We start from the raw sequence: 21,241 nt of genomic DNA on the forward strand, positions 1-21,241 counted from the left end.
GTGTGGGTCTGTGTGTGTGTGTGTGTGTGTGTGTGTCTGTGTGTGTGTCTGTGTGTATGTAGCCTGAACTTCCTAAACTTCGGCACGCCACTAGTCCCACAGTTTTGCCACCACACACTCGCGCCATATGTCAAATCGACCGGCTTACTCGGGAATCGTGGGCTATTACTTTTCTAAGAGAAAGGTTCTATAGTTTAATTGATATTAATTTATTAGTGAATTAATTTTCCCCATTGACTTATAATGGGAATTGCAAAAACTCACATTCAATTATTTGTCTCTCGCAAACCATAGGGGCTAGAGTTTCAAGACTTGGAGAGGAGGTTCATAATGATTTCAAGGATTAAATAAAAAATAATTGTGTCATTTGGCCGCATGGTGGCGCCATAACACCCCACTTTACGTTTTGGCCTGTAACTCTTGAACCGTAGGTCGGAAAATTAAAAATATTTTTCCCTGGATTCCTTGGGTCATGACGCATCTCCCCATATAGGCCACGCCCATTTGCGCCATGATAGATTTTCCGCCATCTTGAATTTTCTCCAAAACACACTTTTTGCTCCTTTTCCTACATATTTTCTTCAAATGTCACAAAAATCGGTACACATGATCCACACACACACACACACACACACACACACACACACACACACACACACACACACACACACACACACACACAGCTCCACTTCACACGGGTGTGATTTTTACTCAGATTTTGGGTAGATGAATCTACCCAGCAGTGTTTAGTGTGTATGTATGTATGTACATACTGTATGTATGTACTGTATGCATGCATGCGTTTATGTACTACAGACAGTATACTGTAGTAGCCTACCTATGTATGTGTGTAACAAAGCTAGTTTGGTTGTGTCTCGTAAAATAAATTATACAACATCTGGCAATCTTCATTTAGATATTTCATTTAGCAGCTCAAGAGTCTCTTTATAAAAACAGGTGTGTCAGCGATGTTGATCACACAGATGAATGAAATTGTGATTTGTATTTATTCATAAAGGTTTTGCTAATTAATTTGCTTGGTGCGTTTTTTGTTTACACACTTATTTTTTTATTCATTTTCCATTTGATTTGTATTTAATGTTAATGTTAATGTTAATGATAATAATCTCCATTGGGATTATGGATATGCTCTAAAAGAGTGGGGGAAAAAGTGATAATATGAGCACAATACTGCTGTACAAAGCCAGAGTGCAGTAAACATTTTGGACCCACCAACCTATCTGTGTATCCTAAAGGTCAAATTAGTCTTTGTGATTTTTGGAGATAAACAAATACTTCAAGAACAGATATACAATTAGTGTAATATCACTTAAGATATTTCATTTGAATGACCAGTTGAAACAAATTTTAAACACATTTATCAGTGATTGTATTTCCTCTCTCCTCGTACTTTGGCTTTGTAGGATAGAATACATACCAGATGAATGAGAGACCTACTCTATGTCTTGTGTAAGGAGTGTTGAGTATAAGTAGGAAGAGAGAGAGAGAGAGAGAGAGAGAGAGAGAGAGAACTATTGTCCAGTACAGTACGTATCTCTCTCGCCCGCCGGGTTGCGGCTAGAAATAGACGGCCACCCACCGACCCTGCATCAACTTCCATGTGGGAGGCAACAGTCGCTTCCGCCCACACACACACACACACACACACACACACACACACACACACACACACACACACACACACACACACACACACACACAACCTGAGTGCCTCGGGAGCGATACCCCCCGTTGGTCAGTCAGATGCTCCCATAGCATCTTACCCATAATCCTTAGCAAACAACTCAACTCTCCCACGAGTAATTATCCGTCTGAACGCACGCACGCACAACGCATCTCCACGGTGCGTCCAATGTTTCACTACGCTGGGGGCGTGTTCTCTCCTCCACGTCATCAGTGCCCATACCCTGCTGGGTATGGTGGGGTTGGCCTTTCTGATTGGAGTTTGCATGTTCTCCCCGTGTCCCCTATAGGGTAGGTATCCTCACAAAAACATGCAGTAATCCTCGTCTCTATAATGCCATCCTCTGGCCAGCCGGGGTGCCTGATGGAGGGGAAAGGAACTGGTTGGAATAACGTGTTCCTTTCACACGCTATGTCCTATACCAGGCAAACTCCCCTGTCAGGTGATGAGAAGTGGCCTGCTCACTCCTCATGCATTAAAGGAAGCATGCGCTCAGTCCGTTGCTCTCCCCAGGTTGGCAGAGGGAGAGTATCACCCAGGATTACATTAGACAATTGACAACGGGTGACAAAGGATGGTGCCCAGGATTACAGATTAGGAAGGCAATTGGCACTGGGTGAAATTGGTTACAGAATCGTGGGAAAATGTTGGAAAAAAGTGGGGCTTGGCAAACAGTGCAGCAGGTGAGCACGTCAAGCCTGAGCTGACTTACCACATCTTCTTCTTCTTCGCCGATCTACAGTACAAGCTTGCAACGCACGTGAGCTTGTAGATGGTCTATTCTCGCTATTTTGGGAGAAAGAAAGAAATCCAGCGGTATTGCAGCTGTTGAGGCTGTCCTCATACATACAGAGAGATAGACAGACAGACAGACAGACAGACAGACTCGGTCGTGTATGTCCCACCGCTCAAAAAGAAAGAAGAAAAATGGCTTAGAGTTAGAATGTTTTGTTTGAACTACAGGTGTGTGGGTAAGATAACGGCCAGACACGGTCACAGGCTTCTGGGGTCTGCTGTGTGATTGGTGGCCTCATGTGTTTGTCAGACGTAACTCCCCTACCTCCCTCCCCCCGGTGTAGCAGAGCGATATTAGCGACTTCAAGCAATGGACGGCTACGGCAGACGGCAACGGTAACCGGAAATGATCAGTGCTCGATGTATAAACCTGCCGCCGTTGCAGCCGTCTCTACAACGGCAGAAGCTCCCTTTCCACGTTGTGGCTACAACGTCTGCTGCGTAGACGCGTCGCCATGGGAACCAAAGAGTTCAGTAAAAGGGGTGGGACCCGTTGGTGGTGGTGACGGCTGTTTGCTTAATGATTTCGACTGCTACGCCGATTACGCTATAGCAGCCGTACTCCGCCTGGCGTTGCCGTCCTGAAAATCGTTGAGCTTAAAGTCGCTAATACTACATTAGAGAGGAGAGAGAGAGAGAGAGGAACCTCTAGTCTAAAGGCTCCTTCTATTCACATATCATGGGGAGAGAGAGAGAGAGAGAGAGAGAGAGAGAGAGAGAGAGAGAGAGAGAGCCTATGTGGCAATGCCTAAGTGGTATGGGCCTGGACCAGTAGGCCAGCGGGCGCCCCCGCTTGTATTTTATTTTATATTATATTCCTGTGAAAGTATGTAAAAAAAATGTCTGGTATATGGTCAGAAACTCCAGCTTGTCCCATCGCAGCAAATGCACAGTATGTGACCTTGTTCTCCTTGTTACTGTTTTTAAATCCCCTGCGTTTGGCCCTGAAGAAGTCATGGTTAATTACTGTATCTAACTTTTCAGAATCAGATGACAGTTTTGGTCCGAATGCAAAAATTCACGAAACACAATGAAATATTCATCTTGTGGGGATTTCTCATGCCGGGGCGGCCAGCCAAGGCGGTCATGGTTGTTAAGGCTGTTCGTCTGGTCTAGGCTGACAGTATATCAAGGCCCTGTCTAGTGTCATGTACTGTAGGGGAAAACCCTGGCTGAGCTTGGCCGTCTCTCTCCACCATATGATTTGTAGTGGTCAAGATTAGCCCATGTGCAGAATAGAGCTTTAACATGCTTGCTGAATAGAAAGGACACTCAAGTGAGGCGAGTGAATTGGCATCGAGTGAGTTAACAGAAAAGGTATCAAAAATAGCCAATCTACAAGCTCACAACGTGTCACATCACACTGAGTTGTGAGCTTGTAGATCTGCTATTTTTGCATTTTTTTTGTGTGTGGTGCCCGTAGGCACCCTGTGCGATTGCCCAGTATGCCCAAAACTTTTGGTATGGTTTCCAGTTTCCTCTCATCAGTGAAGCTCGCTGCGGAGAAGAAAAATAAAATGTTGACAGTGCTTTTTCCCCCCTTTATTTCCTTTTCCTCACGTACCCTGGTCTCCCTTCCTCACTTCCTGTGCTGCAGGCAACGACCTGTTCCTGGTGGCGGTGCATGAGCTGGGCCATGCCCTGGGCCTGGAGCACTCCAATGACCCCACCGCCATCATGGCTCCATTCTACCAGTACATGGACACTGAGAACTTCAAGCTGCCTCTGGACGACCTCATGGGCATCCAGAACATCTATGGTGAGGCTTCTTATCTCTTCTCTCCCAGAGTGAGTGCTAATTGTCCCCAGCAGTGGTGATTTTGTCGACTGTGAAAAGGGATTTTCGGATTGGACAATTCTGGGGTTACTCTAGAATCTAGATGGGTTATTCTAGATAAAATAATAAAGCTGGACAAGAACTATAGTCTGGTTGCCCTGTAGGCAACCACACTAACTAAGACTGAAATAGGCCTATTTTGACCATCTGTTAGGGAGGGACTAGTGAAGAAGAGATCCAGTAGAATTAATAGACAAACCATTTTATGTTTGGATGCGCTCGGGTGTTCTGAAAATAGACAATCTACAAGCTCACAACGTGTCGCAGTGCGATGCGTTGTGAGCTTGTAGATTGATTATTTTCAGCATGCAGCTAAGTGGACATCAGCCATTTCGATGCCATCATGGCCCGCCAAAAATAGGCTAACTTTTAGTCGACTAAATCAACTGTAGATTTTGTTGACTAAAATCTTATGAAAAATTTTGACTAAAACTAAAACTTTTCATATGACTAAAATATGACTAAAACTAAATTAGGCCTACATTTTATTCAAAAGACTATGACTAAAACGAAATAATAATTTGCTGTCGAAAAACACTGATGGTAAAGCCTCTTATCTCTTCTGTCCCTGAGTGCTATCTTGTCCCCAGGGGTTTGACTTGCTGGAGGGGATGGGAGGAGGAATCCATGGCTCTTTTTGTCCAGTGGGAATATGATTTACCCCTGCTTCTCCTCAGACTGAATTAAATATGTGTTGCAATGTCTTATCATTGTCCAGGCCCTCCGGACAAGGTGCCCCAGCCCACCAAGCCTTTGCCGACAGCACCCTCGCCCCGCTCCCACCCCCCCTCGGACCCCCGTAAACCAGACAGACAGACTCGACCCCCGAGGCTTCCCCCGGGAAACAAACCCACTAATCCCAATGCCAAGCCCAACATCTGTGACGGAGGCTTCAACACCTTAGCCATACTGAGAAGAGAGATGTTCGTCTTTAAGGTAAGCACAGGCCCTGTGGTATTCCAAGTTTTGATTGATTGATTGATTGATTGATTGAATACTTTATTAATAGTTTGCAAAAAAGCACACTTAGTGTGAAGTGAGCACTGCTATTTATGAGTTCATTTCATCAAGCGTCCCGCTAGCCAATCACAGCGTGTCCTGCGAAGCTTGGCAAATGGGACCCTGGGCGTACAACAAACTTTGATCTGTTTGTGCCGAGATGTAGGCCATATCTAGGACAGATGTAGGCCATGCTTCAGTTTACTTTAGGGCCCGGACATATTATGGGAACCGGACAAAGCCAGATGTTGGAGCTTAGCTCCGTCCAGGAGCAGCGCTCAAAAAGCACAGAGTTGTAATTAGGCCTAGACTAGAGTATACAATCTAACATATAATTCACCAAATGTCTGAGTGAGTGTCTGAAACAGCGTTTCTCCTCAGTGGCTGGAGCAATTGATCTGAAATCGCATCACCATTAGCATATGAACACACCTGACATAACTGTGAAGCCCGTTTGACACTTTCACAAATTGGCCTCATGGTGGCGCTATAACAGTCCACTTTACGTTTCGGCCTGTAACTCTTGAACCGTAGGTCGGAACATTAAAATTCTTTTTTCCCTGGATTCCTTGGGTCAATACGCATCTCCCGATATAGGCCCCGCCCATTTGCGTCAGGATAGATTTTCCGCCATTTTGAATTTTCTCCAAAACACACTTTTTGCTCCTTTTCCTACATATTTTCTTCAAATGTCACGAAAATGGGTACACATGATCTCTGAACCCATGCAATGAACATAGTCAAGGGATATTTTGATAGTCCATACCGTTCGTTCGTAACGGGCCTCCAAAGTTAGCGGGAGGGGCCCGTTTTGCAAACAATAGCCATAAATCACAAACAAAACGTCGAGTCAACACTGAATTTCTGCCACAGGTTGCGGGTGGCTTACTCAACGAATCCCCAGAAGCATTTCCAATTCGACCCGTAGAGGGCGTCACAAACGCGCAAAACGTAACCGTTTTGTTCCAAAACGCGTTTTTCAGGCGGACCGACCCTCTCAAAAAGAAACACAGACCACTCTGCGGATGGTCTCACGGTCCAAACCGCTGCACACACACACACACACACACACACACACACACACACACACACACACACACACACACACATAGCCATTAAACGAAACGGGTATTTCTTACATTGATGCTCCTACATATTATCATGCAAGTACCAGTTAAAGTTACTTTCCATCCCTCATATACCGTGTGCACAGTGCACATCCCATAACCCACACACTGCACATCATTTCGGAGCTCATATCTTTGAACGGGTAAGGACTAGTAATGCTAAAAGAATAAATTAACACAGAGATGGAAGTGGCTCAGGGGTAGAGTGGCTGCTTGGCAACCATGAGGTTCCCAGTTCGATCCCGGGCTCCTCCAGAGTTACTGTCAAAGTGTCCTTGAGCAAGACTCTGAACCCCTAATTGCTCCGGATGAGCAGGTTGGTGCCTTGCATGGTTTCGGTGCGTGAATGTAATGCACTATCTATGTAATATTCCTTGGATGAAGGCTCTATATAAATGCACCATTTAACATACTCACACACCAATGGCGGAGGAAACCATGCAAGGCACTAACATGCACATCGGGCCCAATTAAGGGTTTTGCTCAAAGACACTTAGACACTAGCTCTGGGGGAGCCTGTGTCGTGTTTGCACCCCTCACTTCGCACAGGCACTCAGAAACAGGCCTCAGACACAGGCACTTCGCACAGGCCTCAGAAAAAATAAATTACAAAAATGCCATAGCCATCTGGAGTGGATTTGTTCTGTTAAAACCTTTTAATACGTGTTTGAAGGACAAGGTTTTGTAAAAAAAACGGTATGTCATGAGACCTTTAAAAGCAGAGTCATTATATCCAAGTACCCTAATAGGCCATTGAGGAAGCAAGGTTTTATGAAAATGTAAACAGAGAAAAAACATTGGACAACAAACAGTCCTAGCAACTGTTGGACAGTAAAGTGGAAAGCTAAGCTTAGTTTTGATCCCCCAGTCAAAGAGAGAAGGTGCATTCATCTGCTCTCAGTGGATAAGCAACAAGACCCAATTGGCAGCTCACAGCCTCAAACAGGAAAACACAACTCTCTCCAGGCTTCTCTACACAGTAGGGAGCAAGGCTGTGTTGCTTGTGTACTGTATGTGTTTGTAACTGTAAAGCAGGGGTCTTCAACAGGGGTCCGGGACCCCTAGGGGGTCCTCAGAGTTACCAAATCCTTGTGTGGTAGGATCATTCTTTTAAATTAACAACTTGAACCCTTGCATCCCTATGCTGAGGAGAACTTTAGCCAAAAATAGCAGATCTACAAGAGCTCGTAGATCGGCTATTTTCAGAAAATAGGTTTGGTGTAGAGGTAAAAAAAGAGCAGACCAAGTAAAAGGTCAAGTTTACAAACTATCGACGATTTAAGTGGTTAAATGTCTGAAAATACACATTAAAACATGAATCCAACATCTAGACTGATGACTTGTCAAACAAGTCTATGAATCTATGAAATCGATGAAAATCTGCATTTATACAATATGTAGAGGGGTTCCCTGCTTCATATCTCTCTCAGCTAAGGGGTCCTTGGCTTGAAAACGGTGAAGACCCCTGCTGTATATACTGTAAGTATATTGTTGTGGAGGATATAAATTGCTGGGATTCGTTGGTTAAACATTTTTATCCCTTAAAATATAATTATTTTGTCCATGTCATTCTAGGCAAAAACATGTAAATAGACACATGGTTATTAGCAGCAGCCCCTCTTGCAAAATCTTCGACTTCTTTCCGCTTCCACCGTTTAGAACTGACGTCTTCACTGTGCTTCTCCTGCGTTTGTTTTGCTTTGCTTGGCCATCTAACATTATATTCAGCCAATACCAATTTTATCCAATCAGGATGAAACTGGCACTGATTTTTTTTTATTCACAAACAAATGCTGTTTAAACAACTTTTTAAAAACTTGGGACCCTTTCTATTATATATTAATTCTCTGAAAATTAAAACTGAAATTGAATTAATTCTCCCCTTATTTTTTTCCAATTTCTTTTTCCACAAAATAATAATAATAACATGAACACTATAAAAATTAAGCTGATGAATTGGTACTCTCTCCTGATTGGCTGAAGTTTTGTCACCTATTTGAAAATGTATTTTGTGTTTATTAAAGAGCTGAACAACCCTGTGACTGAACAAACATTTGACAAACATTTTAACAAACCTTTTTGTTTTAACCAAACACATATCATATACCCTACCTTTAAGTTGCACCATAATCAATTCCTCTGTAAAAGAGTTTATAGTATTTCAGGCTTGCTCGCCAGAGAACTCAACACTATCAACACGTTTTCCCCTATTGAAAACTTTGAGCATGGAACATGTTCAGGTGTAATGTTCCGCTGACTCCAGGCGAGGCTTTTCATTATTCTAGACACTCCTGTAATGACACAGTACCAGCTGGAATGTTTCTCTACTCAGGTCTCCTTGCCTTAATGCACAGGCCTTTATTTTTCCTACAATGAGAACAGGAAGGTGGGTGCGAGAGAAAGAAACAACAATTTCTCTGGCTTTTTCATCTTTTTTTTTTTTACAGTCAAACAGGTCCAGTTTCAATGCTTGATCTGTTTTCAATTACTGCTGAACAACAGTGGTGTAAAGTAACTAAGTGCATTTACAAGTACTGTACTTAAGTACAACTTTGAGGTATTTGTACTTGAAGCAAGTAGTGTACTTTTACTCCATTATAATTATTTGAAAACTTTAGTTACTAGATTTTGTCATTATTATTATTACAAAACATACATGGACTACATCAGCCCTATATACATTTCGGCTATTTGAAAATAGCCAATCAATAAGCTCACAATGCATCGCATCAAAAAGATTTGTATACATTTTATATATATGAATACTTGTGAAATGGGGCAATCTGCATAATGAGTACTTTCTACTTTTTGGTGCTTGGTTACCAATACTTTTGAATTTTTACTCAAGTCAATTTTGAATGAAGGACTTTTACTTTACAGAGTATTTTCTACACTGCAGTATTGCTACCTCTACTTGAGTAAAAAAAAAAGTACTTTTTCCAACACTGCTGAACAATAATTATGAAATCAATCAAGCTGGCAACTAGAACGAGACGGATACAGTAGAAGGAGAAGCGAGGAGAAGTATTATGCCTCATTCACACTACAGATATATAGTTGAACGTTTTGCTTGGTAATTCAATGTAATCTCAATGGAAACCAGCTTTAAAGGCTGGGCGTGTCGGCTGTCCTTGGAATCCATTACATTGAATTACCAAGCAAAACGTTCAACTATATATCTGTAGTGTGAACGAGGCATTAGGCTGTGGGATAGTGTTTGATACATTATTTTGTATTTAATCATTCATTGGGAATCAGGCACGCTGTGATGTTGTGAGAATTTTACATCTCCATCCAATCCACCCCCCCCCCCCCCCCCCACACACACACACACACTCTCCGATTCTGTTGAAGAGGTCAGTGCGTTTGGGCCAGGCGGTTCTCTCGGTGTGTGTGTGTGTGTGTGTGTGTGTGTGTGTGTGTGTGTGTGTGTGTGTGTGTGTGTGTGTGTGTGTGTGTGTGTGTGTGAGGCAAAAGGCTATAGAGGATTCATTCTGTGCCAAAGGGTGTGGAGTCTCGCTGGGGCCTAATGGCTTTCACAGATGGGTCTCTCCTTGGCTTCCCTCTCTGTCATCGGCGCTTCTTCCAACATCAAAAAAGAAAAAAAAAGACACACCTACACACTTGGCCCGGCACTCGCATTTCCTCGAGGAAATCAGAAAGACTCATGGCTTAATGAATACCCAAGCTAGCGTGTAGAACCTTGGAACAAGGCCGAGTGCGCCGCTGTAGGCTTCAACGTTTTCTGTATTGCCAGCTATGCCGGCTCTTGGGGCAACCATACAAAGTACATCTATTTCAAAGGCCTCAATAAACCCAACAGCTGGAGTTTAGGTTACAGCTTTTTGACAGGGTTTGTTGGAAGAGAGCAGACAGAGCTGGAACACAACAGAGGCTGTGTGAACCGGTACAGTTCTAGCTAGAAGTAAAGTCGACAAGTTCATCAGAGTTGGCGAGCAGATCCTATTCCAGAAGGTGTTCTGAATTACCTTCGCTAATGACATTGAATTAGGGTAGCCAGAAAAAAAGGTCCAAGGTATAGTCACAAATGATTAAAATGTAGCGATTACCTGATGAACAGCTTTGTAAAGACCCTACTACATAAAAGCCATTTCTGATTGAATTAGACAACCGTAAACTCAACCAATATTGCATCTGCACGGACAGCTTGGATCATCATCTGTCTCTGTTGAGTTTTTTTGTCCACCGTAGACATGTTCAAGTTCAATTTTTATTAGAAAACATCATTGAATAACACATGACTTATGATGCTTCTTAAAATTGAAGAATACAAGAGGACCACTCTATTTGTACCATCATTTTACCCTCTGTATGATGTACTGTACGATCAATAATTCCAAAAATGCCCAAATCTTAAAATAAATGCGACAAATCTCTGTGAGTCTGCGTGTGTGTGTGTACAGTATGTAATCCACGTATCTTGAGAACCGTTCATCCCACCGGCTTCAAATTCGACGAAACTATATCTATGAAAAGGTTGCGGGGGTCCCTGCTTCATCTCTCTCTCAACTAAGGGGTCCTTGGCCTGAAAACGTTGAAGACCCCTGGTGTAGAGTATTTCTCCTCAACATTTTTCCACCACTGCTTGGCAACTCCTACATTGAAACCTGCCGTGTCGTGTGTTTCCTGGATCCTTGTACTATGTATTGACTAAATTGCAGATAAAGACCGGAATGGCGGAACAGAACAGCAAATATTCCCTTAGAAACAAAACGAAACGGTCCTACAGTACGTACGTCAGGGGAGCAGAGCTCTCACAGCTGCAGTTGAAGCGGTGAATTACTGTACGTTAAAAAGGTCACCGCATCAACAAGCATCTATTTGTAGAGCTGTGTGCCATGACGTAGAGCACAGATGCATGAAGAGGAGTGTCACAAGGCTGCGTGGCTTGTGCACTGTGGTGTAAAGTAACTAAGTACATTTACTCAAGCACCGCTCTTACAGTTTTAGAGAATTTTTACTTTACTGGAATATTTCCAATGTTCAGTACTTTTACTGACAAATATTGTACTTTTACTCCACTGCAATTATTTGAAAACTTTAGTTACTTTGTAGATTTTTATCTATTTTATTATCACAAAACATACATTATCCACTTGCAATTTCCCAGAATTGCATCTTTCTTATTTTCGACGGTAACAGGAACGCACCATGTGACCAGATGTAAACACAAGCTGTCTGGAGGGGCTGGCGATCGTCTTCTCTTTCACCCGGAAAAGATAAATTATAACCACGATCATCCGTTTTTTTGTTATGGCCCATAGAAAAAAGGGTTGTTTTACCAAATCTGGCAAAAAATATCCAAGATACATCGATTATTCAGAATCTCATAACATTGAGCCAGACGGAACGGAGAATTTTGGGATGGCGTCATTTCCGGTTGCATTCTGGGACTTGTAGTCCTGGGATTGCTCACGGGTGTGGGAGAGCGCAGTCTAGGGTAAACCACCGGAAAAGATGTTTGACGATTTAAGTCATCCATGGCGGTGAATGTGTTAACAACAAATCATTTATGAATGTGAAACAGATACTGTGAATTCAATGCACTGCAATAACACATGTAGGAATACACTTATTGTTACGGTCACTGATAATAAACATCTCTCCCCTCCAGTGGCGTCAATTGGGTATGGCAGGGGTGTGCAGCTGCCATACCCTGGGTCCAGGGGGGGAAAATAAAAGTTACTTTTAAATATAAATCCATGAATGTCTCTTTGTCTATCTGCGCTGGTTATTATGTTGTTAAATTACAGTAAAATAACTACAAATGCAACATTTAACATAATGGTCACTTTAACAAGGTATTATAATTATATTCTCCACACTTGTGACTGACAAAAGTCGTTTTTTTTTTCAGACATTGTGAAAATAGCTGATCTACATGCTCACAACGCCTCGCGCTGCGAGGCGTTGTGAGCATGTAGATCTGCTATTTTCACAATAGAACCGTGTTATCCAAAATGTAATGCCTGTTTTCCACGAGGACTCCCATCTTTGCCATACCCTAGCTTTTACTGAACTGACGCCACTGCTCCCCTCCCCTCCTGTCCTGTCCTGTGTAGGATCATTGGTTTTGGCGAGTCAGGGATAACTCAGTGATGCCTGGCTACCCCATGCTCATCAACGTCTTCTGGAGGGGACTTCCACCCAAGATAGACGCTGTGTACGAAAACAGCGACGGAAAGTTTGTCTTCTTCAAAGGTAAGACCACAGACAGACTCTCTATGAATTGAGTACAAAAGGATCTCAATGTTAACCAGCCATTGCGCTTTCTTGGGTTTAAATCCTATTTGTAGACATTGTATCCAAACGGTACGGTCCTGATTTTGATCTGGTGAGGGAACAATGAAGTTTGGTCGCCTGAAACAGCACAGTAGTTAAGCTACAGTAACAGAGCAAGAAAGAGTATTCAATAATATACACATAGTGTATACACTGACAGACAACTCCAAAACACACAAACACCCAGTGGTGTAAAGTTAGCCATAAATTATAACTACCAGGAGAGGATGCTAATATGCGGAGGTTATGTCTCTCCTGGAGTTATAAACCAGAGTCATATGGCTCTCGCTGGTTGAGCCCCAACGTCCATCCTACGCTCAAAACATGTACAAATCAATAAGTTGCTCACCGAGTCGTCGAAACAGCTTTATATCTACCGGACGGCACACTCGTTGGCATGTGTTAGTCCATATGTTTCTAATAAATTAATGTTTACTAAAACTTCTCCGAGTCTCATCGCTTTCCTTGTTTTTGAACTGCTTGGGTAAAAATGGCCGACCATATCACGTGACGTTGATCGCCGTTGCGATTCGCTCATACTAGGACATGACGTTTTTGTATGCGGAAGTATTCCAACGTTCTGTAGTTCTGAAGCGTTCTGAAGGCGACGAGGAGACGTGAGTCTCGGAGAAGTTTTAGTAAACATTAATTTATTAGAAACATATGGACTAACAAATGCCAACGAGTGTGCCGGCCGGTAGATATAAAGCTGTTTCGACGACTCGGTGAGCAACTTATTGATTTGTACATGTTTTGAGCGTAGGATGGACTTTGGGGCTCAACCAGCGAGAGCCATATGACTCTGGTTTATAACTCCAGGAGAGACATAACCTCCGCATATTAGCACCCTCTCCTGGTAGTTATAATTTATGGCTAGTGTAAAGTAACTAAGTACATTTACTCAAGTACTGTTAGTTGGGTACATTTCCGATACGTGACCGTGGAGAGCGAAGGTCCGTTTCTCAGTGGATTTGTCATCTCTGAAGGTGAAATAACAAATTGAGCTCCCATGCCCCTGGAAAAAAATGTGGGCAAAATCTGTGAGAGCCCAAAACACTTTTCAATGGTTTGGCCTACAGGGAGGAGTAGAAATGTTTTTTTTTTTTTTTACTTTTTGGGTTGAGGAATCCATAATTGATGTTAATTGAATGATTTAACCTGTTTTTAAACTTCTGATCCAAGATGGCCACCGATTATCAGCTCTGAAAGGCCAATTTTTCAACATGGTCGTAGAACCTTCATATTAGGCTCTAATGAAAGCTCTGCTCAAGCTCTGCTCAAGCTAATGCCAGTACAACTATATAAATAATTACACAGAGGTCATCTCAAAGGTCGTCTCAAAGGTCAAAAAGGTCATCTTTTGTCTTAAACAATGATTATTTATGTAATGGATCTCTACTCTTCATCTGAATCTGTTGATTCTCCAAACTGACTCCACTCATCATCAGTACTACCATCATCTGAAGAGTCACAAAGTGGGATCTGCTGGGGCAAGGGGGAAGGGTGTGATCTGGTCTGCACTTCCCATTCACAAGTTCCCAACCATCACCAATAAGGGGTAAAGGATGCTCTAGCAGGTCATAATGAAGCTGGAAAACTGATGAAGATGAAGATTCAGTGAGTCATCATCAAATGGAAGTCATCATCAAGTGTTTCTTAAGTTTGTGCCACTTTGAAGCTCTGGCCTGCCCACAGGTAATATCTGCACTGGAGAGGACACATGACTTCATTTCAGTCACTCTCCCTTCATATCAACTATCCCTGAGTGACTGAGCACCATATGCCCTCTGCAGAAGGATCGGAAATTACCCAACTATTTATATAGTAGCCTACAGTTTTATGGTACTTTTACTTTACTGGAGTATTTGCTATTTTAGTACTTCATCCACTACATCTCAGAGGCAAATATTGTACTTTTACTCTGCTACAATTATTTGTAAACTTGAGTTACGAGTTACTTATGGCAGATTTTGGTTATAATTAAAAAATCAAACCTTGGTTCGAAGTGAAGCGCTGAATTTGAGCAGTTCCAGATCAATGTTTTGTTTTTATTCTCTGTGTTCTAGATCTATGAATTCTGTTTTCTAGATCTATGAATTCTGTTTTCTAGATCTATACATTCTATGTGTTCTAGATCTATCATTTCTTTGTGTTCTAGTTCTATATTGCCCATTTGAAGATATGTGCTCCAAAATATGTGCAGAGTGTGCATTATGGAGAAAGTAACTAACTGGTGCGTGTATGACAATATGTAGGAGCATCATAATATAAGGAGCAGCCAATGAAGGAGTGCAGTGAGACAGACAATTAATGATAAATGTGTGGAAGGATTGCTTTGCTATAATTGTGAATATAGTTGATCAGTCAAAATAGACCTACATCATATTTTGAAATGAAAGTAGTATCACTACCAATAGTATTATTTATGATGAATAAAAAATATTACATAACAATTAGGTGAATAGAAATATGGGGATTATGTATGTGTTTGTATGTATTTGTGTACAACATTTGGGTGCGTGCGTTTGGTATTGTTGAACTCCTCATTGATTTGAAGGAGGTTGGCAACTGTGCTTGCTTGCTTTCCACATAGTTATTCCGTACCCATTGAAATATGAGACAGTTACAACACACGCACCCGGTGCGTACAGAGTGCGAGTGCGACCCATGTAACGGTGGACACGCTAATTACAGGCTTACAGAAATCAATAGCTCATCTTTATATACGGCTCTTCTAAGTACCCAAAGTCGCTTTACATAAAGTGACAGTGCCCTAACAAAGTATTTATTTCTACATTGCAGTGCTGATACTTGTTACTTAAGTTTTAAAAAAGGTACTTTTTCCACCACTGCAAACACCCACGCTCATGGTCGCCACATGGTCAAATGGAGCAGTTTACTTTAGCTTATTCATGCTGGCTGAATACAATAAACGTCTGCTATGTGGCCTTCAGAAAGTCAGACAGTCCTGCCTGGTAAAGCACTTGACCGTTGATTATAGGCAGTTACCTGACAATTGTGTCCCTCTTTAGTGAAGAATGAGCATAGCGAGAGTGCTCCGCTGTCTGGATCCGGAAAGAACAAAGTGTTTAGGCCTAGAATTATTGAATGCTTTAACCAGTGACAAATAGCAGATATACAAGCTCACAGCGCGGCACCGAGTGCCGCGTTGCGAGCTTGTAGATCTGCTATTTTTTTTTAAGTCGTGAAAATGTGTGCAAATCTTTGAATATGTGTATTTTCAAAGCAAACGTTTGTAACTCAAATTTTGCTTCTGGGGGGTCCCTGGAACTAGATATTTTGAGATGGGGGTCCGTGGCCAAATACATATAATTTTGGGGGTCCTTCACATGAAAAGGTTTGAGAACCACTGGTTCTCTCAAGAACAGACTAACTGAGCTCCATTTAAGTGAAAAGGACCTTTTCTTTGACGATGGCTGTCCAGATTGCTGACATAGAAACATAGGTTTTTTCAAAAAACCATAGAAAGATTCAAAAGACACTTATAGAATCGGGTCAAAATTCTAATTTTCACGATTTTACAAAAATAGCAGATATACAAGCTTGCGCTGTGAGCTTGTATATCTGCTATTTTTCAATAGTTAAAGCATAAAATAATGATACACAATATAGTGTACCCGTTCTAAATGGGTTAAAGCAACCGAACGCTGGGAGACGTGTTTATGAGTCAGTTATTGACAGGTCAGAACAACCTCATAATGCTAGCAATTGATTCTGTGCCGGATCAAAAGTGTTTATTGCGAAAAGCACAGATGTCACAATGTTCCAGTGACAATTTCCTGATGGGTTCTGCCATAATGGGTTGATAAAAATAAAAATAAAGGTCTAATACCATCTGGTGTTGCTGCACTGTGCTCCACAACTCCAATGTCGTACAGTCTCAGCTGTCAGTGGGTGTATTCATTCATTCATAATTTATTTTATGTAACTCCCTTTCACTCCCAAAGTAGGTAGGTAGTAGGTAGGTACTGGTAGGTAGGTAGGTAGGTAGGTAGGTAGGTAGGTAGGTAGATAGGTAGGTAGGTAGGTAGGTAGGTAGATAGATAGATAGATAGATAGATAGATAGATAGAGTTTGGAAAAGGTAATTCTCTTGAATGCTGCCTTCAGGTACTGTATACGTATGCCAAAATTGACACTTATTAGCCCGCGGACCCCCATTTGAAAAGATATGCCATGGATGGACCCCCATAAGAGATGATTTTTACGGCTCTATAGCAGTGATTCTCAACCATTTTAATTCCAGGGACCCCCAGTTTGCGTTAGGCTACGGACCCCCATTTAATGGCATTTCTATCTCTGAGAGATAGAATTAATTTATATTGTAAAATCAATGTTAATTTAACTCTGACTCATTTGTACACTCTCAGAGTTACATACCCATAAGGGTCCGTTTGGTTCCTATCTATCATTTAGCTGGGGACCCCTTGGAACTTAGCTGGGGACCCCTTGGACCCCCTGAGGGTCCCCGGAACCCACTTTGAGAACCAATGCTCTAGACTTCACAGTGGTGGGCAGTTTTAAGTTTAAAGTCTTCTTTCAATCATTTTTTTTTTTTTTGAAAGTCCCATTTATTTTAAAATTGATGATAAAGTAGGGTATGCTGTAAAGAGGGGCATGGCCTTTTTTTATTTTCTTCCCGTGACGCATTTCAGGACAGGATGTAGAAAGATGGAGAATTTTGAAATCGCCGTCCATTCATTCTTTACGATGTTATCTATGGTTTGGACAAGATGTTATGTAACATAAATTAACATTGTCTTTGTAAAATGAGTGTTCCCAAAGGACAGATGTGTACAGTAATTCAGAGCATACTGTACCTGGCAGGCGGGAAGGAACTAAAGGAAATCAATAAATAAAATACAGTAGCCACATATAGAAACCATTGTTGCGTACGCAGATTTTATCTTTATTGCCCAGCCTCTCCGTTGGAGTCCTCTCACCCAGAGAACGTGGAGCCCAAAATGATGGTAGATTATATAGAGATTGTTGTTTTAATTCCATAGATTGATTTCACACAAATATCCCATTACTTGAAATGTATAAATGGACATTTTAGTCTTTGATCGATACTATTTTCTTTTTAATACATATAGTCATATAGAAATAAACAAATAAAAAATAAATAATAATAATAACTAGAGATAACTAGAGATCCAGACCTCATTGGCTAAGAGCCCTGCGACGGAACTCACTCTATAAATAATGAAGATAACATACTGGTCTCGCCTTTCAGGCGAACCCACAATAATAATAATAATTGTGGCCAGTGTCTTGGCCATCTGGCCAGTGATGTATATCGGGCCAGTTACCCATATGGAGACCCCTGGTACCCATATATGGAGATCCATGTACTGTATATGGATATATGCTGTGAGACCCCAAACATGATTACTCAGTTATTCGTTATGTAAGTCCTATGACGTCTATGACATCATACATACAATCCCTTTTATGCCCATAATATGGAAATCCCTGTCTGTAGAACCAGCCACACAGATATGGGCTGTCTTGGCCATCTGACTTGGCCATATATGGATTATGTTAGTGTGGTATGTGGCTGATGTGGCCTCCTTATATGGGCATTCGCATATGAAGTCCTGTTAGATATGGGCTTAATATTGATGACATCAGGGATCTCCATATATGGTATTCTGTTAGTGTGGTTCCCCTGACATCTCAGTGATGTCAGAGGGAGATGTCAGAGCGTCAAACTGAGTGTACACGGACGAAGACAAGATGTGCTGTTTCTCATACTAAACTCTGACCTTCGGTCACAAATGTAAGCAATTTACCCCGAGTGAGAGGACATTATGCTCGCCTCGTCCGATAACACCCTAACACAGGACATTATCAGAGCATAATGTCCGACCCCGAGTGGTAAATAGCTTTTCTACCACTTTTTCCCTTATACATGAAAGAAAACACATAGTTGTAACTTGCAAGGATCTTAAGTTACAATCATTATTGCCTATAAAACTTCCGCGAGACAGCAGATAGTTCCACCAACAACATCTTCTACTCACCAACAGATGGCGCCAACTCCATACTAATCCATGCGTCTAGCTTACAGCTAAGCTAACGTCAGTTAGAAGTACCGTTCCGGCCGTAAATAGAGGCTGTTCGCTTCCAGAAAGGCATAGGTTCAGAGAAAAGGGGCTTTAAAGTTGGCGGATTGCATTGGATCCAAATAAATCGGCGACTATAGCATGCACGTTAGTGAACATAGGACCGTTGCCACGGTCATTTGTTGGTTGGGGGAAAGGTGTTCCGACTACCTCCTGAAGTCCCCGGATGTACACTGAGGCTCATTGATCTCGGACAAGTCCTCACAAAACTTTGCGGCAGTAGTTCTCTCATAACCTCCGGAATTTAGCCAATCAGAATCCAGTATTTGAACACGTGACTCGAAAAAGTGGTAGAAAAACAAGTACAGGTCAGCACGCCTGGTCTGAGTGGAAATCCGAGAGTTATACCATCCATACATTTCTTACATTTCTTACATTCCAATGCTCTCTCTCTCTTGCTCTCTCTCTCTCTCTCTCTCTCTCTCTCCCTCACTCTATGGCTTCATCGGGAATCGTGTGCTTGCATTTAGAGATTTGTTGTTGAGATAATGTATTAGTGCATACATTTTCCCCGTTGACTTGAAAGGGGAAAATACTAAACCTCCCCTCTCTCTCTCTCTCTCTCTCTCTCTCTCTCTCTCTCTCTCTCTCTCTCTCTCTACCTTGGTCGCCCCCCTCCTCTGTTTCTGGCTCTATAAACACTTCCTTCTGACTTGCCCCAGACCTCCACCCCCTCCCCACCCTGTGGAAGAAAAACTACTTCCTGAGGAGTGGAGTGGTGGGGGGGGGGGGGGGGGGGGGGCAATGTAACCTTTTGCCCAGTTATTAGGCTACTCACCAGGAATGAGCGTGAGAGAGAGAGAGAGAGAGAGAGAGAGAGAGAGAGAGGGAAATCTGATTTTTTAAAGTTCAGAATCAGAAAGCTGAAAGGAAGACATTCAAGACTCCGTTTTTGTTTTAGTCTACATAGTCATTTGAGTGTTAATTTAATCACTTCATTTTCAGAGCCCAACGCCTGCGCACAACCAAGCATAAAGTGAATTACTGGATATCTTCTCCACTGGAGAAGAGATTCTCCTCCCTAACATTTTAGTCTAGTTTTTATTTGTTGATGAAATTGTCAGTAAATTTAGCCTTAGTTTTAGTCATCATGGCTTAGTTTTTGTTTAATTCTTATTTCGTTTTCTTTAGTGAAAAAAGGTAGTCGACATAGTTTTAGTCGACGAAATCAACACGGTTTGGTCACAATTTGTGCTCAAATCATTCTTTCTCAGGGTCCCTGGAAAAAGATATTTTGTGAGACCCACAAATGGGTCCCGACCCAGTGTTTGGGAAACAGTGGATTAAACAGACAACACATTCTCTCTGTGTCCTCCAGGGAAGCAGTTCTGGGTGTTCAAGGACACGGTTCTCCAGCCGGGCTATCCTCAGGACATCTCCACGTTTGGCAACGGCATGCCGGCCCAGAGCATTGAGACCGCCGTCTGGTGGGAGGACGTGGCCAAGACATACTTCTTCAAGGGGGACAGGTGGGTAGCAGGGACAGGTGGGTAGCAGGGTACAGGTGGGTCTGGGTAGCAGGGACAGGTGGGTAGCAGGGACAGGTGAGTAGCAGGGACAGGTGAGTAGGAGAGACAGGTGGGTAGCAGGGACAGGTGAGTAGGAGGGACAGGTGGGTAGCAGGGACAGGTGAGTAGGAGAGACAGGTGGGTAGCAGGGACAGGTGAGTAGGAGAGACAGGTGGGTAGCAGGGACAGGTGAGTAGGAGGGACAGGTGGGTAGCAGGGACAGGTGAGTAGCAGGGACAGGTGAGTAGGAGAGACAGGTGGGTAGCAGGGACAGGTGAGTAGCAGGGACAGGTGAGTAGGAGAGACAGGTGGGTAGCAGGGACAGGTGAGTAGCAGGGACAGGTGAGTAGGAGAGACAGGTGGGTAGCAGGGACAGGTGAGTAGGAGGGACAGGTGGGTAGCAGGGACAGGTGAGTAGCAGGGACAGGTGAGTAAGAGAGACAGGTGGGTAGCAGGGACAGGTGAGTAGGAGAGACAGGTGGGTAGCAGGGACAGGTGAGTAGGAGGGACAGGTGGGTAGCAGGGACAGGTGAGTAGCAGGGACAGGTGAGTAGGAGAGACAGGTGGGTAGCAGGGACAGGTGAGTAGCAGGGACAGGTGAGTAGGAGAGACAGGTGGGTAGCAGGGACAGGTGAGTAGCAGGGACAGGTGAGTAGGAGAGACAGGTGGGTAGCAGGGACAGGTGAGTAGGAGGGACAGGTGGGTAGCAGGGACAGGTGAGTAGCAGGGACAGGTGAGTAAGAGAGACAGGTGGGTAGCAGGGACAGGTGAGTAGGAGAGACAGGTGGGTAGCAGGGACAGGTGAGTAGCAGGGACAGG

The 21,241-nt window shown here is 42.9% G+C and overlaps 1 protein-coding gene across 1 annotated transcript in view; it reads left to right on the forward strand.

The window, feature by feature from the left end:
• Nucleotides 1-21,241, forward strand: part of LOC308307092 (matrix metalloproteinase-16-like) — a gene marked incomplete at its 3' end in the record, with an annotated part of 97,509 nt that overhangs the window by 69,335 nt on the left and 6,933 nt on the right. Inside the window, exons 5-8 of the mRNA XM_080752221.1 lie at nt 4,098-4,259; nt 5,056-5,273; nt 12,547-12,685; nt 20,233-20,383. Of these exons, the coding sequence (XP_080608347.1) occupies nt 4,098-4,259; nt 5,056-5,273; nt 12,547-12,685; nt 20,233-20,383 (670 nt within the window). The remainder of the gene's footprint in view (nt 1-4,097; nt 4,260-5,055; nt 5,274-12,546; nt 12,686-20,232; nt 20,384-21,241) is intronic.

This window comes from Nannobrachium achirus, assembly GCF_963921795.1.
Source record: "Nannobrachium achirus genome assembly, chromosome: 21".
Classification (NCBI taxonomy): Eukaryota; Metazoa; Chordata; class Actinopteri; order Myctophiformes; family Myctophidae; genus Nannobrachium; species Nannobrachium achirus.